The 18,484-nt window shown below is 30.2% G+C and overlaps 1 protein-coding gene across 2 annotated transcripts; it reads left to right on the top strand.

Moving 5' to 3' along the window:
- The first annotated feature begins 10,166 nt into the window (after positions 1-10,166).
- On the top strand, positions 10,167-17,963 carry LOC129317195 (transcription factor JUNGBRUNNEN 1-like). Of its 2 annotated transcripts, none has more exons than XM_054961563.1 (3): positions 10,167-10,448; positions 12,183-12,490; positions 16,802-17,963. In XM_054961563.1, exons 1-3 carry the CDS (start codon positions 10,202-10,204, stop codon positions 17,291-17,293), a joined length of 1,047 nt encoding a protein of 348 aa, XP_054817538.1. In that variant the 5' UTR covers positions 10,167-10,201; the 3' UTR covers positions 17,294-17,963. The 2 variants fall into 2 exon arrangements, with proteins under 2 accessions (XP_054817538.1, XP_054817537.1); XM_054961562.1 differs by having other exon boundaries at positions 12,180-12,490.
- Positions 17,964-18,484: the final 521 nt, after the last annotated feature.

Genomic DNA, 18,484 nt, shown 5'->3' with positions numbered 1-18,484 from the left:
TCTTATTAATTTATTTAAGTATTTTAATATGGGCACTTAGTTTTCAAACGCAACACATTATTTCATATCGAAACACACACACACGCACGCACACTTGTTTATTTATTCCTGATCTCATTATGGTTGATTTCTTTTAATACAATTAGAAGATGAAAAGTTGACCAAACCAAACTAATTAACCTACATAAAAAATTTAACATTGTGTGGTGCATATTGCACGAATAGTTCAATTTTTTTTTTGTTATACCAATTTATTTTCAGAAGCCACCTTAACCTCGATTAATTTAAATAAACCAGATCTGATTATAGAGATACAAAAAATTTCTAATAGCAATTTATTTCATAATCATATGTAAGGTTCAATTATTGTTAAACAAATTTTTATCTCTTTTATTTTTTTTCATCTCATATGTTACTTACTACACTTATTAATATCAAAGAGTAACAAGGATCATAGACTTAAAAAAAATACATAATTAAACAATGTTCACATATAACAAGCCATTAAATTGAATAGGATTGTTTCAAAATTTCATGGCACATAAATAAAAAATAAAAATGATACTTTAAAAGTTTGGTTTATATATCGTTAACGTTCATTATTAATATTAATGAATAAAAATATTATGAAAATCATGTTGGATTTGAATATTAAAACTATATTAGAGGTTAGCCTCTAGATCCCATCTATATCTAACGGTAAAGGCCTCACCACACATGCCTTGTAAATATGATTAAAAAAAAAAATTCTCTCTTTGCCCATAAATAAGAGAGAAAAACTTAGATAGATTAGATGTATCACGTCATCTGTAGTTTATCTAATTAAAATATTTTAAGTAATTTAAATAAAATTTTGTGTGACATTTTTTTTAATTAATTTTATTTTTATAATGAGTTACACATATGATTTCTTGTCTTTTCTCTCTCTACTATCATTAATAACAAAATTTATTTATATTTAATATCATCTAAATATCATATTTTTATTATACAAACTACAAATGATGTGGTGCACTCGATCTATCTAAGAATTTCTCTAAATAAAAACTGACTAAAAGTATTATTACTTCAAACCAAGTAGTTGTTGAAACAGATGAAATTACACAGAGATTTGAATCCAATGTATATAACAATAAGATTTGATTTTCTTTTTTTAAAAAAGAAAAAAATTGGATAGTAGCTGGAATCAGATACTAAGGCACTAATAATAATAAAGGACGTTGAAGGCATTATAAGAACTTGAAAATGATTTTTCATATAATATAAAGTTCGGTCCAATCGTAATTATTGGAATGAATTAAGAATTTTCTATTAACTAACTTAAATAGCTTTGAAATGTTTTCTACCACAAAGTTGATGTGTTTGGAAATTTGCTTTGACAATTTCTTCTTCTTCTCATTGGATCCACACATATATTCAAATGTTAGTGCCCACTCAGAAAGACTTTATTAGGGTTTTGGCTGTGAAACACATTTCAAAAAGTTTCCAATGTCATTATTATTATTATTATTATTATTATTATTATTATTATTACAGCAAATTAAAATTTTTCAATGTCAACATTGGTTTCTCACCTTCCATCCTCAATCAAGCCTTCATTTCATAATTAGGTCTGAAACCTGTCACGAAGCCAAGAAAGAAAAGTAAACTTGTCAGGTTTTCTAAGAAAAATATGTTGTCAGGTTTTGATCGCTTTCTACTTAAGAATTTGAACCTTTTTCTTAGTTATATCTAATCTGTAACAATTCTTTTTTGAATTAGTGTTGACTCGAAGTAATTTATGACATATTTTTATACTCTAACTTGATTTGAAGTACAATATAATATAATATTCTCCCTCCACAATATAACATCAAACATCCTCTAGAAACTTATAAAATATAGGGCATTGGTACATTTTATAATTGTTTTCCTAACTATGACAATATAGTATTCTCCCTCTACACTATAATATAAAACATCCTCTAAAAACTTTTCTTGATATAAAATATAGTGCATTGATAAATTTTATAATTGTTTTCCTAACCGTACCCCTATTTGATTTAATTTATTACTTTTAAAAAAATTATGTATTAAAATTTTAATTATTATTATCAAGGCTCCTATATAGAGTATATAATGAGGGTATGATTAGAAAGATGTAAATTTTTTAAGAAATCAAGGTTTCAACTATTATTTTTGGAGAACTAAGAATTAGTTATTAATACTTTTTATTTTACTTAAATTAATGATCGTAATAATATTATCCCTAAAATAATTAAAACAAAAAAATTTTACTCATTGACATTATAAACATTAACCCTTAAATATGATGTGAGTGAAGATAATTTGACTTTTAGTTGCAAACGTGGCATGCCATGTGGATCTCTCTCTCTCTCTCTCTCTCTCTCTCTCTCTCTCTCTCTCTCTCTCTCTCTCTCTCACATCATGGGGAGTGAGTGTCTCCATTTTCCTCAATTTTACTGTTAGATCAAAATTTTAACCGTTTAGATAGAAGTTTAGATAAGTTATTATTTTATTTTATACAAAGATATATAAATAAATTTAATTATTAAAGTTTAATCTAAATCATTTAAAACTATAATATTTTATTTATATATTTTACATAAAATTAAAATAATAATTTTATTAAAAATTAAATATAAATTATTAAAAAGTTTTAATTTAAGGATGATGAAAAAGAAATGGAGGAAAATGGAGAGACTCTCCTCCTCACATTCATATCTCATTTTCATTTGTCCATTCATTTCTTCTCCGCATCCGTTCCCTATTCCCCTCCACCTCACATACTCGCTGGCCACTGGTTCGTCTTCAAGGGTGGACCCACATTGTAGTTGGGAGGGGCCTTAGCCACCCTAATCTCACTCATCCCTTCATATAGTATTAAAGGAGAAATCACAGTAATCAATCAGCATACATGAGAGAGAGAGAGAGAGAGAGAGAGAGAGAGAGACTTTAAGGGAGGAAGAAGATGAAGATGAGATGGAGAGAGAGGGAGGGAGGGGCAGTTATGAAGTTCAGTACTTTACTATTGAGATAAGAGAAAGAAATTGAGATTGATTATTTTATCTGTTATTGAATATGAATCACTATTGCATTAATGGAATTTAGTAGCGTGTATTTTGTAGCAATGAAACATGAAACACCACTAATACTAAAGTTAATATAGAGAAGTGGCATTTTTTATATCAAATGACATAGCTTACTAATTTTGTCCCGTATCCCGTCCCATCCCGGAAGCTGTCCCGTCCCAAAAAGAGTCGGGACGAGACCGGGACGTCTCGAATCAACGAAATTATTACAATCTTTCAACTTATTACTTGACAAGAAAAAGTATCATAATAGATTTAAAACCTCATATTAAATATTCAAATAGATTTAAAAGAGATCAGTCTGACATAGTAAGCACGATAAATCATCAAAACTTTCAACAAATTGGTAGAGAGATATAATCCATTAAATCTCACAGCAAACAAAAAAAAAGTAAGCAATTAATATATTGTTGTAGCACTATTTTCAGCAAGCATAACAAAAGCAAAATTAAAATATCACCTTCCTGGAAAGAAGATGAAATTAAATGATATTAACACATTTCCTAACCAATATTTATTTTTCTTAAACACAAGAATAAATAGAATGGGCATATAAACATATCACCGAGATAACAGATTTACCTCTTTGTAATTTAGAACAATTGTCTTACGAAAGTTTGCTATAGTATTATTTATAAATTATAAATATTATAGTATAGAACTCTGACTTTTATGATTTATAAATTAGAATGTATGGAAGGAGTGAGATTTATTAGTTAGATAGATTCCAAAACTCACGTGGGTTCTTTTTGGTTAGTGTATTTATTATGAAGTAGTGCAAGTCCATTCTAAGCAATAGTATATTTGTTTTAGTAGAACTTGGCAAGAGTACAGTTTGGATCTATTTCTTTACAAATTGAGAAATGAAGGGTGGGCACATGGGTGAGTTAGCCAACATGAAATTGAGAATTTGTCAAATCTAAATGACCATGTGCGCTAGACGGTGTGTGCCCCATGAAACAACTTTGATTCAATCGTCCATAAGCAAACCTCAAGGGATTAAATTAAAATCACTCATCATTCTGTGATGCTTTAATATTAAATTTTATTTAATCAAAGGTTAACTTTTTGTGATTGGGTAACAGTATATCTAAAAGGCCTTTCTCAACTAAAATGCACCAACATGAAATCTTTTCCTAATCGGGTAACAATATTGAACCGTTCTTTAAACATGATTGTAAAGACATATCTAAATAATTAAAAGGATTTTTTTTAATATGCCTATTTACTTAGATTAAATTTAAGCATTGTCAGGCTTACCTAAGGGTAACTCTTTCACATATGTTTTGTATATTTATACTGATTCAAGCATGAAATCTCATGTCCTTTTCATTGAGATTAACCTTTGTTAATTAAAAAAAATATTTTAAAAACTGAAAAGTCATACAAGTAACTATTTAAACCACTAAGAGGTACTATTTTCATACTGCTCAAACATATCAATCTCAACCATAAAGGAAGCCCAATTTCCTTTACCCTCTTTAAACATCCAACTGCATAATAGAAGTGAAATTTCCTCCCCTCACCCACGACATTACGGTGTTCCAAGAACAATAAGGAACAAATGAGTCTCACAATCAGATGCAATGCCATATCTAGAAGAGAATTACGAATCCTTACCTCTAACCAATCACGATTAAGCAAGTAGAAAAATTTGAAACTCCCTCAAACAGAATAGCATCGAAGAGCAGGGGAAGGAGACAATGGCAAAGTGTAGCATCAAAGGAATGAGTTGGGTGTTTGATGGAGACTCCTACGTCTTTGAAAGACGGCAACTCATTTCATGGGAGGAAGAGATTACTAGCGCACCCTTGTAGCTGCTCAAACGGAGGAGAAAGATGAAACTTCAGCCATGTGAGGCAGGGGAGGACCAAAACCACAAACTTGATGGTGCAGCCGATAGAAATATGAGGCAATGTTGGGAGCCTGGGATGGAGATTTGGGTTGAGGCAACAAATACCTTGCACTATAGCTCGAGACTGAGGCGTGGAGGTGGAGATAGAGGTGTGGTCCAGGTCGCGAAGGCAGAGGCGTCAGCTTTAGTCTTTGTGTGTCAAAACTCGAGTAGAAAGATGTAACTGAAGGATCGAAGGTATGCTACTCTGCTTTGTCTCTGTGGCTGGGCGACTGATCTGCGGCGGAGGGATCTTTGGAGTTGGAGTTGGAGGCTTGGAGCTTTGGAATGGAAGGAAAGATGGAAACTGAACTGAGCTTTGGAATGGCGGAGGCGGAGGGATCTGGATCTGGAAACTGGAAAGGGAAAAGGAACTTCAAAAATCAAAATGGTCTCTCTGCTGCCGTGCCGCGTGTCTGTCTCAGAAAAGCTAAAAATAACATTAAAAATCAAATAATCAATTTAATTAAAATAAATAAATATAGTTAAATTTAAAATATATATATATATATACACTAAATAAACGGGACGGGACGTCCCGATGGATGGCCCGTGTCCCGTCCCGTCCTATCCTTATTTTTTCCCTATCCTGAAAAAGTCTCGTCCTAAATTTTTTCAGGCTGGGACAGACTCGTCCTAATATGATCGGGACGAGCACGAGCCGGTACGGGTCAGTCGGACCGGGTACATCTTGAACACTCCTACTGTCAACTTTGATTGTGATCCGATGGTTGGTGCCAACAAGGACCAAACTACTAGTAATGACGAGGACTGGACCTTTGGTGATGTCTAAGACTGGACTGCCAACTTTAATCAAGACAAGTCAGCCAATGCTGACAAGGACCAAACCACCTTGGATGATCAAGACAAGACAACCAGCACGTACTAGGATTAAATGACTGGTTTTGATTAAGACTAGATTACCAGTGATGATTGAGATTGGACCGTCGATGATAATTGGGATCGAATCATCTACAACAATTGGAATTGAGAACATTCTTGTGTTGTCATCTAATTCTAATTTGCAACCCTTAGACTATTGTAATTGTCCCGTGCTAATCCTCAGGTGTTGTCTAGGTTTAGACAACCAATGTTGACTAGGACCAAATTGTCAATGTTGATCGAGATTGAACCACTGACATCATGTAGGTTTGGATGGTTGGAGTTGATTGAGATTGGGTTGCCACCCCTAATCAAGACTGGACAATCAATATTGTTTGAATTGCCTTTAAATTCAAACATAAAATTTAAATTTTAAAAATTTATTTAAAATCCAAATGAAGTATTTTAATATTATAATTTAAAATTTTTTATTCATCCAAATAAAGAATTTAAAATTTATGAATGTTAAATGTGAGATTTTAAATCTAAATTCTCAATCTAAATTCATCTATCCAAGTGCAATGTAAGTGTAAAAATGCATATTAAGAGCCCATATAAAATTATACATATTTCTCGCATATTACATGAAATTTGAACAATAGATTTTTCTATTTATGGTTTACATATTCGCTTCTTACATTTTGTGTAAATCATAGGACTTATTCTAGTTTTGAATTTGATTATGAAAAACTAAACTGAGATAAATTACCTAGAAGACATCAAATTAAAATTACACTTACATAATTGAGAGGGGCCCAAAAAAATTTACTCAAAAAAAGGGATAATTATATGTATCATTTTTCCACAAATATTACACATGGTGGAGAACTTATCTTTTTTTATGAAAAAAGTCACCATATAGTTTGGTGACTGGTGAGGACCTCTGAGAGAGGAAAAAAAAATTATTTGCGAAAATCTCTCCAAAGTTCCCACAACAATTGAAGTTACCCTAAAGTCCCACGAATTGCCCAAATGCCTGGGGAATGACCAAAAAGCCGTGAAGAACAAGACGGAGAAATGATGCAGTAGGAGATCTCTCCGGCACCTGATGATGATGATGATGACGACTGCCATCCACGAAGATAGAACCATAGAACTGGCTGTAAACCATCGCAATGTCGGCTGCTAGTGAAGGAGGAGTTTGATCGATGGACTTGTCCTTGAGAAAACCATCATGGAGAAGCTCGGAGGGGATGGAAGGCTAGCGGCGGTGATCAAAGATGGGAGCGTTCAGGGAAACATTAGAGGGAAAGAGTGGAGGATCAGAGTAATGTTTACAGTAATGGAAGCCTTTCCAAAGTGAAATGATCTCCTTCTTCATGGCCGTCGGAAATGTGCTTTTGCGAGGATCAGATTCTTCTCGTTCTTCATGGCTTTTCGGTCATTTTACAGAATAATTAATTACACCTAAGTGCCCCAGGGATCTATAAGCATTTGTACAATTGGTTGGACTTTAGGATAATTAAAATTGTTGTGAGGGCCTTTGGAGAGCTTTTCCCTAATTTTTTTTGTTTTTTGGTTTTTATGATAAACCGTCAGGGGTTTGAAATTTGTGTGGGCATAACTCATAGCAGAAGCATTGAAATAAAAAGATAATGAGGGAAGAAAGAAGTTAACGTGAGAAGTGTATAACGTAACGTTTTAGATTCGTAATTCACATCAGATATATAAATATTCTCACTTAAATAAGAAGTGTATAGAACCACGGTGATGAGGATGACGATGATTTGTCATTATGATTTCTCAATTCTTTATTATAAATTTTATTAACAGATAATAAAAAGTTTTTTTTATCCTATCACTCGATATCTTAAGAAACCTGAAAATATCATGTGAATGTTTTTTTTATATTTATTTAATGAGAGTGCATATTTTGAAATTTAAATTTAAAATACTAAAATAATTAAATTGATTCAACCCTGCACTATTTGCAAGTAATCAACATAATGTGTGTTTGGTTTCTAATTTATTAAAAGTTTATTTGTTCAAAGTTTCTTGATAAAAGTCAATTGTTGTAATGAAATTTATATTTGAATATATTTTTTTAAGAGTCAATTTAATAAACTAAAAATTATTTAGATTAATAATTATTTGTGCTTTTAAAATATACTTTTAAATATATAATGATAAAAAATGATATTAATTTATAATAATTTATAATTTGTTATACAAATATAATATATTAAAAATGTTTAAAAAATTTAAAATAATTAAAATAATATAAAATTTAATATGTTAAATAATAAGAATAAAAAATATAAAGTAATAATTCAACATTCATTAATATTGAATAATCACATGATTGATGATTTAATCTACAATGTACAATCTAATTTCTAATAGAATCATGAATCCTATTTATATCTCTATTAGAAGTTATACTTGAAATTGTATTTAGAATTGATAATGGAAATGCATGCTTGCTAATATCATTATGAGTGTTAATCATATTCTCATATTCAAAGCACTTAAAGTGAGAATCAATTACAGATTTTCTTCTAATAAAATTATGTACAACCATTATTGCCCCAACTATATAAACTTGCATCACAAATGGAAAACTAGTAGAGCACCATAAGATTGTGAACTTGTTTTTTAAAACCTTGAAAGTCCTTTCCATTTGTCATCCTTAAACTTAAATGATAATAATTAAAAATTTTATTATTGTTTGCAAATTAGAATGAACGTTTGAAATCTGGGATAGCAAGGGCAGCATGGTCAATTAAAAAAAGTAGGTACAAATTTTATTCTCCTCATAAATGCTCCCAACTCCCATTTATAATTTGAAATTCACTTAAAAATAAAGTTGGCAAATTCACTTTTAAACTTCATCTCAACTCACATTTAAAAAGTTATTTTACTCACTTAAAAATCACTCAAATAACATTTGACATCTGAAAAGTTCTTGTTGTTTACCCAAACGTAGCCTACCATTTTATTTCTTATAAACGGGACACGCGGATATATGCTAGTTATCATATAATTCAATATATATTAATAAAATGGTATGGTGTAAAATTGGAAGCACGACAATTGGGTTCAAATTAACCAGTCAGTCAATGACACACACAGAGGTCTTTGATAATTTTTTTTATAAAAATTAGTTACAAATTAACTATTAATCTAAACAACTATAAATTTGAAAGTCTAAACTATAAATAAGATATTTAAATTTTAAATGCAACTCTCAATTTATAAAATTCCTCTCTGCAACTTTCCATTTGATTTTTGCAACTATTTCTTAAGAAAAATTTATTTCTTAAGAAAAATTTATTAGAAATATGATTAGCTTTTTTAAGATTTAACTTTAATTTCATTCTTTGTATAAAATCATAATGAACAAAAGATTAGGCCAACAAATCGCTCAACTAAAGATGTGACAATCAACCTACTCAAAATAGTATGAATAGCACAATCTCTTGTATTCGGATTGGAGTTTGATTTCTTTGTTTCTTTCTTTCATTCTTTTTAAATAGAGCAAGTTTAGTTAGAATCAATGTTTTTAAATGTAGATCAACCTAAACAATCAAACTGTTGCCTAAAGAAGAAAGGAGTTTGGTTCAACCATTTATCTTGTTTTGGCAACTGACTCGAATTGGCCTGCTTTGACTTAAATGATTTTTGAAGCCGAAAAAAAAAACTCAAGACTTGAAACAATTAGACTGTTTTAACATATTTTTTTATTTAAATACTCTTACGGTCCTCTTTATAAGTTATTTTTATCAATTTTATTAATACTAATATAAAAAAATGCAAGGAATAAAAGTATATAGAATTCTAAATATACTTTTATATAACAAATTTAAAATGTGATGTCATGTTATTTTTTCTCTTTCATGAAGGATAATTTTAAAAATATTTTTTAAATATTGCTTAAAAACTTATATCATGACTTATAGATTAGACCACATAAATCTTTTAAAATATGACTTATAAATGAAATAAAAAAATATTATTTATATTTAATTATTATGCTATCCATTTAATCACTCTTCTAGTTTGTTAAATTAAAAAAACCTATAACCCACTGTTTTTCAGTTCATTGTCTGGTACAGCTTTTAAAACAGTGGTTGGGAGTACTCTGCCGGTACTCCTGGTCCCTGAGGGATAAATTCGTCTTTGCGGTCATCGCAAGCAATGTGGGTCCCAGCAAAACGAAAATGTCACAATGGAAATGTTTGACTTGACTGAAGGTGAAGAAGGAGCTGCCAGAAGTCAAGGAGTGACGCGCAGATATATTTTAAATTTCAATTTATATATAAAGTTTTCGAGTGAAGTGGGCTTTAAAGAGGAGAGAACATATGAGAATCAGACCGATCACAGAGAAAAAAAAATGGAGGAGGAAAGTAACAACAACAAGAGTATTATTGATAAGGCAACAACAATGAATGAAAACAAGAGTTCATCATCACCAGAAGATGACGACGGCGAGGGAGGGATGCTTCCAGGTTTCAGATTCCATCCAACAGACGAAGAACTGGTAGGGTTTTATCTCAGAAGGAAAGTGGAGAAGAAGACTCTTCGAATCCAAGTCATCAAACACATTGATATCTACAAATACGATCCCTGGGATCTTCCAAGTAATTAACTTCTTCTTCTTCGTCTTCTTCTTCTTTCTGTTTCTGTGTGTGAATCTGCAGAAACCTTATATTTAAATCTTCTCTCAACTGTCTCTCTATCTCCCTCTAATCTTGGAAATAATTATATCTCCACCATAAATCCATACAACTACTCCAATTTTTTTAAGTTCTGCGTGCGTGTTCATGTGTGTACGTGTGTGTGTGTGTGTGTGTGTGTAGAGAGAGGGAGAGAGAGAGAGAGAGAGAGATCTGCATGAAATCCTTAGAAAGTTAGAACTTGAAACTCTTTAGTTTCTGATAATTACAAATACGAGATCCCTGGGATCTTCCTGGTAACATCTCTTTCTTCGATTATTTTGTATTTGTGTGTGTGTGTGTGTGTGAATTTTCAGAAGTGAACAGATTAATACAGAAGTACAGAACCTTTGATCAAATTCTTATAATAGAGAACTCCGAACTTTTTGAAGATCTGTCACCACCATCAAGTTTTCTCACATGCATGAAATTCTAATTTAGTTTTTCCCAATCGTTTACTTTACCTCTACACTAAAGTAATATTTTTTCCTATAAGATCAATTCTCATATAATTTTTTTGGGAGAATCATATTTAAGGACTTACTGAAAGAGTTATTTGCAAAAAGGACTAATAACAAGTCCCCACGAAAAAAACCAAGTCTATCTTTCCGTTTTAACAATAATATATTTTATACTAATCTTGCTAGATCCTTAAATGTAATTCTCCCTAATTTTTTTTAAAAGGTATACATATAAACTGATTAATTAGAAGCCCTAGGTAACTCAATATCATCGCCTGATTCATAGTGTTTGAGTGTTTTCCAGTATATTGAGTTAATAATAATTACGTCTCTAACAAAATTTTATGAAAAGTGAGGTGAAAATGTTAGTTTAAATGATTATAAATTCAAAAATTTTAATTGTAGAGATAAAATATCAAATCTAACCCTCATATTATATCAGTGATTTTATATTTATAATTATGAACTGATATTTATAACTTATTTTTTAAAATATTTTATATTTAACTATGTCATTATTAATTTAATGCTTTGAAACGAATCATTCTCCCTTTCCCTTAAACATAGACGGTGGTGTGTGTATTCTCCCTTCCTTTATTACAAAGCATTTATTTTGAAATATCATTTAAAAAATATATATAAGACACTTTGAATCTTTCATGAACAATAAATTTTTTAAAAAAATGAACTTAATTAGAAGTATAATTAATAAGATACACTATACTAAATAGGGATAGACATTAAAAGACTGCACCTTCTATTTAAAAATATAAAATATTTTTTGAGGAATTAGATGTTCAAAAATGTAAAGTATTTTTAGTCTTTCGAGATATAATCATTACTTTTTTTTTAAGTGTCTCTATTGATAATGAATTTATATTTATTGTAAGGTGTTTAATAGGGGTAAATATGAAAAGATAAGATTAGTTAGAAAGTATGTAACTACTTTATTGAGAAGTGAAATTCAATTAAAAATACCTTATATTTTTTAACAGAGAGAGTATATAATAACTTTAAAGAAAATTAATTAATTTATTAAAAGATATAATTCAATTAAAAATATTTTATAATATTAAATATATTGGAGACATATATATAAAACTGAGAATTGATATGAGAAGTTTGAAAAGTAGTAACTAATGTGATGTTAATTAATGGGCTTGTTTGGGTGGTTGGATACGGTGTGACGGAAAAGAAGAAGCGAGCGGGAGCCTGGGAGAGAAGGAATGGTATTTCTTCTGCAAGAGGGGAAGGAAGTACAGGAACAGCATCAGGCCAAACAGGGTTACGGGGTCAGGATTCTGGAAGGCCACTGGAATTGACAAATCCATTTACAATAATGCCCTCACCCACTGCATTGGCCTCAAGAAGTCCCTCGTCTACTACAGGGGCAGTGCTGGCAAAGGCACCAAGACTGATTGGATGATGCACGAGTTTCGTCTCCCTCCTACTACTAACCCTTCCACCACCACCACCACCAATCAAAACAATCGTCTTCAAGAAGCTGTAAGTTTTCCCCTATCCTCTCTTCTGTCAGGAATTAATAATTGGCTTACTATTTTGTGTCTATCTCTGATCTCCTCTTTAATTTTCTCTTAAAATAACTTTGATGATATAGATTGTCATCTATTTTGCCTTGCTTATATATATATATATATATATATACATAATCATATTCAAGAAATTAAATGCCCCATACGTTCATCACATAGCCAGATGTAATTTAAGACTTCCGTTCAATGCATGGCAGCCAAGATTTAGTTATGCTTTGAGTTATAATCCTTTTAATGAGTGAGAGAGGGAGAGAACCAAGAGGAGTTGCGTCTAACGGTAAGAGTTAGTCTCTCATAACATGACAAATCAATATTTGAATCACTCGAGGAATATGTCTATTTTTAATATTTAATTGTACTTTAAATAAGATTGCTTTTAATAGGAGGATACCTACAAACAATAAAAAAAAAAAAGAAAAGAACAAGGATTATATACTTCATCCTTGTGAGATGCACTAGCATCCTAGTGTGTGTGTTTTTTCAGACATAAATTTTCTCTATAAGTAGATCTAGAAAGAAAGGAGAAATGTATATGATTTCTACCTTTTTTCCTCTTTTACTAAGTAATAACCAACACTTTCATGCACCCAAAGCCTTGTTTGGTATATGGAGATGTTCTATTGATATAATTGAAATAAGAATTGAAATCGGAATCATATTTAGAATGGAATTGGGATATAAATTAAAATATGTTTTGGTATGACATGAAATCCTATATTTTTTTTAATTTTGTAAATGCATTTATAATATAAATAGACTAAAATATCCCCAACGAATTTTAAGAATAGCAACTTTGTCAGTCGGTGGGGAGGACAATTCCCTAGAATCAACTCAATTCTATTATGAGAATGATGGAATTGGATTTTAGGTATTTTGATTGAATTGGATATTCCATGAGAAATTCAAATTAATGGTTACCAAACTATTCAAAACTTGATTCCAATTCCATTTTTATTTCTTTGGGTTCAAATTAAAGTCCAATATACCAAATAGGGTCAATCTAAGGAAAATTCTCTCCAATCTATCTCCCCTTCCTTCATCTTTGATTCTCTTAAAATGTATTCAAAGTTTAGGACCTTTCAGAAGAAAAGAAATATGAGAGGTTTGGTGGCTTCATCAAACCAAAACCTCTTTATCTATCTCTCTCCATCTAGAGAGACAAATGGAAGTCTTCATTTAAAGTACCAGAGACAATTTTTGTTTTTTTGTTTTTACTAGCATTTCTCTAGTTTTCCTTCTTACTCACAATAGTAAGAAACTCTAGGTCAATCTATCTGGTTGAACTAATAAATTATTAAAATAATATCCTAACTAGTTTATTAAAATATTTTATTTATGATTGATTTGATCATGATTTGATTATAATTTTGACTATTAATTCTAAAATCAGTAACTGGTACAGCTTTCATTACCTTGCTCATTCAACCTTTTAGCATTTGTATCATTAAGCTTAAAATTAATTAAAACCGTGTGTGTGTGTGTGTGTAAGTAAAAGGGGAGAGAGAGGAGGAAATAAATTGTGATGGGAGTGAGAGTCAACTCTCTTTTCACTTCAGCTAAAATAGCACTGTAGTGAATCATGAATAATTTATATATATATATATATATATATACACGGCTACATTAGAAAATTAATATTAAATATGTGTGTTTGCCTGCAATGTATGACCTGTTAGAGTGGTTTGAATTGAGTAATTTATACATGCGTGTTTCGACACATATCAGTACTTTCAGGTGAAATCCCTTGAATAATTTATATTTATATTCATGCATTCTTATATTAAAAGAAAGATGAAAAAATATAGTTGTGTGTAAAAAAAGCTATATATCATTCTTGATCTATTTTTTTTAATAGCAAGTAAACAAACAAATGAAAAAAAAAAAAAAACTAACTAACCAGAAGCCTTCTAAATAGGCAAGTCTCTATTTAAACACAAACGTATTTTCTTTCTATATCATATATTTCATCAATTTGTTTTGTATTGGAATATATATTCGTATGACTGTAGAAAAGCCGATGTCAAGAATGCCTTGTCACTGAGTTTTGAAGAAAATTAAATTCCTTATTTGAACGATATTTGTGTGTTTGAAAATCTATATAAAATAACTGAAAGTAAGCCCATCTAGAACCATTTATATGGCAAAAATAAAAGTCACGACAATTGGTAAGATTCTGGGTAAGAAACACGTTATATTCAAGTGACTTTACTGTAGGAACTAGGAAGTATTGTGTGTGTGTATTCTCTCTTTTATTGAAATATATGTGTGTGTGTATATATATATATATTCTCCTCAATCTTTAATATATTGCAAATTTTAAAAACATTTTTTATCTTTAATACAATAAAAGGTAAAGTTAACATAACTAATTTTTTATTCCAATTTTATTACTTATTTTTTTTACTTATTATGGTTTGAGATTCCAGAAAGAAATTTATTATTATAGTTTAACAAAATTAGAAAATTATATATTTTTTAACAATAATTAGGATATATCTATCATTTCTCTCTCTCTCTTTTTATAAACATTTAACTATATTTTTTAATATACGTGAAATTAGATAAATTTGTCTTACATTTACAAGCAGAGGGAGTGTGTGTGTGTTTTGAAGTGCACATAACAATATGTATGTGACACAGTCTTCATTAGAATTTTGAATTTGATTTTTTTTTTTCATAGCTTCTAGAGATATCGAATTGAATAGTCTTCAATTTCCTTGTCGGTGCTTACCTACCAGTTTTGATTTTATAGTTTAAAACGCAATAAATTTCGCCGAGATAATGATGATTTTTGGGGCTTATAATTTATTGCAGTTCAAATTAATTGAAGTCACTAGTGTTTGTTTTTCAGTACTGTCCCACCCACTTTGAGCATTTCTGGCTTTGTGTCACCAAGTCAACTCTGTTGAATGCTCACATTGACCCATTCTAAGCGGATTTTGGTGTGGATGTAACTTTCAAGCACACATAGAGTCATCACCCTTTTATTTCTTTGAATGGTCCAATCCCTTAAATATATACTTTATAAAGGCATATTAAAAAATTTTATTTCTTCAGTCTTATGAAAAATGGAATTATTTGTTCAGCTTCGTTTTCATCCACAACTAACACTTGTAATTTTCATATATAATTCCCAAGAGCATATTAACTAACATACAGGTAAAAATGAAAATATGTTTTTTTCTTAAATTACAAAATGTCTTACATTTTGGATGAAGAATAGCCTATAAAAAATGTTTTATATTATGAACCAGAGAGCATATGTTGATGATCTCATTTATTGTATGGAATTCAAAGAAGGGCAAAAGAAATTAACTGGGATTGTATATTAGCCTTTGATTCTTCCCCCCCCTCTATTTCTAATTAATATTAACTTAATTATTTTTAAGAGTGTGGTTAAGGCTATGTATTGTTTACAAGCTGAGAAATTCATCTATGGATCAACATATCATGTTATTTGAATGCTTTTCAATAAAATTGCATTAGTTTAATCAAATAAAATTTTATGTGTCATTATTTTTAATAACTTTATTTTTAAAATAGAGTGTCTCTTTAATTTCTTTTTTTCTCTTTCTCTACCATCACCAATGACAATCAATTTATATTTACAATTATATGATGTGGCATGTTTTTTATTGGATAATATACAAATAACATGGTATATCAGGTCCATGAAAGAATTTTTCTTATAAGCTTGAATATTGTAGATGCAGAGAGCCTACTTTTGTTTATAGTGGTTTTTCCATCAAGTTTTGTGAAAATTATGGTAATCTCGTCATTTTTTAAATTTACACAATTTATTTAATTAATCATATAAAACTAAAACTATTACGTAGGATTTTGTTACTGTTTTCCAAATCTATACAAACGTTTTTTCTAAATAAAGAATAATATGATCAAGTGTGAGTGTTAAATTCTTTACATTAAGTATGTTTTAGGATAATCTGTTTTACTAAAATAGTTTAAGCCATTTAATTAGATACATCCCAATCTTTATATATTTATGAATTATTTTTTTTAATTTTTAGATGTGACATTTCTTTTATTTCTAGTAGTGAGTGAACTTGAACTGATATAGCAAATCCCACATTGAATAAGTCAAGTTTAACAACTAATACAATAAAAATGAAGTATCCATAAATTTAAGCTTTAAGGTTTTGAACTGAGTTGTGGTGTCTTCCCCTTATTTTTGTCCACTCGTTTACTCTATAAACAAATAATCATTTTAGAGTATGAACATTTATTTTTGGTTATTGTTTTGCAGGAAGTGTGGACACTTTGTAGAATATTCAAACGAATCCCATCGTACAGAAAATACACACCAACTTCCAAAGATACAGCCACAGCAGGATCCGCCACTAGAAAAAATTATCACCACTCAACAGATACAGATTCAAGCAATTCTAAAACATTAGAATTTGACAAATACAACATCACCAAGCCATATAGCTCCACTTGTTTCAGGTCACCATCATCATCATCAGACTCTATCATTATTCCTCATCATCATCGTGAAACAAAATTACCATCATCAGTTCTTGATGAAGAAAGAAGCCACTTTTTTCTGGGTCAGTTTGCTGGCCATCATCATCATCATCAAGCTCCATCATCATCAATGGTGAATAATAGTTATAATTATAATCACAGCTTTTTGAATCATCAGAATGTGGAAGATGTGCTTGCCAATGGTAACTGGGATGAACTCAGATCTGTTGTTCAGTTTGCTGCTGATCATAATCATTCCACTGTTTTATGATTGTACAAGATCTGATGTGGATTTAGTGTAGTCTCTATGGTCTGGTTTTTAGTTCAATCCTGTTGAGAAAATCTTGATCTTTTATTTGTTTTGATAATGTCACATGTTATATGTTATGTCATCTGATTTAAGGCTTCAGAATTATGAGATGGCATGACATATGACAATCGGCAGCGAATCAAAATAATGAATAGTCAAAAATCTTTTTTCCAACAAGACTCTACTGAAAACCTATAGATTGCACTAAATTCATACCTAGACACAAAAGATCTGTGTTACAATCTTTTGAGTAAATTACTGTTTTTGCTCTTGAAATATTATTAGTTTTTCACTCTGATCCTCTGAAGTCTGGAGTGTAACCCTTTTAAGAAGATAATATATACCTTAGAGGATCATTTGGAAAGGTTAATCGGGATCATGGTAATTTAGTCAACACACACACACACATTAGCAGAACTTACCTTTGACATATTTATCTCTTTTAGTACGTAACTTGATCTGTTCATTTTTTTTAACATTTAAACCATTACACCAGATATAGAAATATGCATGCCTGTATCTCCTACCCTACTTTTCTAGGGTTGAAGTGAGAAACTCTGACAGAATGTATTGTAGTAATTATTCTCAGGCTTATTGTTTTGGCATTATTACTTATTATTTGTGTCTTTCACTATCTGACTGTTCTTTTTCATATATGTTTAATGCATGTCTTCGGTTTTTTTTTTTTTTCCCTTTTAATTCCTCTTCGTTGATACTCAATTTAGGGAGGTTGTACATGACCATAAACAGGAACTGCGGGAAACACGAATCCACATCCACGTATACGTTCAGATGCAAGTTATGATTTTAAGTAATATAATGACAGTTTTTAAAGCTTCTATAACTTTTAAATTTCAATGTTAATCTCCAAAAATATTTATTTTTTTAATCTTTTTATTTAAAATTTACCCTATAAAGGGATTGAACACTCACAACACAGTAAACTAAAATTTGAATTCTCACTAAAAAAAAAATACTCACATTTAATGTCTAATTATGTCTCTTGAACAATATTGATTATTTCTAATATGAGGACACCAGCAGTCAAAAAAAGTGATAAAAACTCATTTTCAATAGGTTTCCAAACATAACCCGTGTTTTCAAAACAAAATCCACATGTAATGCTGCAATTCCCAATAATCCTGCATACAC

This window comes from Prosopis cineraria, unplaced genomic scaffold, assembly GCF_029017545.1.
Source record: "Prosopis cineraria cultivar Desert tree isolate PC_DT_omini unplaced genomic scaffold, ASM2901754v1 PC8, whole genome shotgun sequence".
NCBI classification, from domain to species: domain Eukaryota; kingdom Viridiplantae; phylum Streptophyta; class Magnoliopsida; order Fabales; family Fabaceae; genus Prosopis; species Prosopis cineraria.
The sequence above is the reverse complement of the archived record's forward strand: the minus strand, read 5'-3'. Positions and strand labels throughout refer to the sequence as shown.

Bases quoted from the DNA above. Each gene is read 5' to 3' on its own strand.
- LOC129317195 (XM_054961562.1), top strand. From the start codon at position 10,202: ATGGAGGAGGAAAGTAACAACAACAAGAGTATTATTGATAAGGCAACA. The intron at 10,449-12,179 runs GTAATTAACTTC...GTGACGGAAAAG, and splicing joins CGATCCCTGGGATCTTCCAA to AAGAAGCGAGCGGGAGCCTG. The intron at 12,491-16,801 runs GTAAGTTTTCCC...ATTGTTTTGCAG, and splicing joins ACAATCGTCTTCAAGAAGCT to GAAGTGTGGACACTTTGTAG.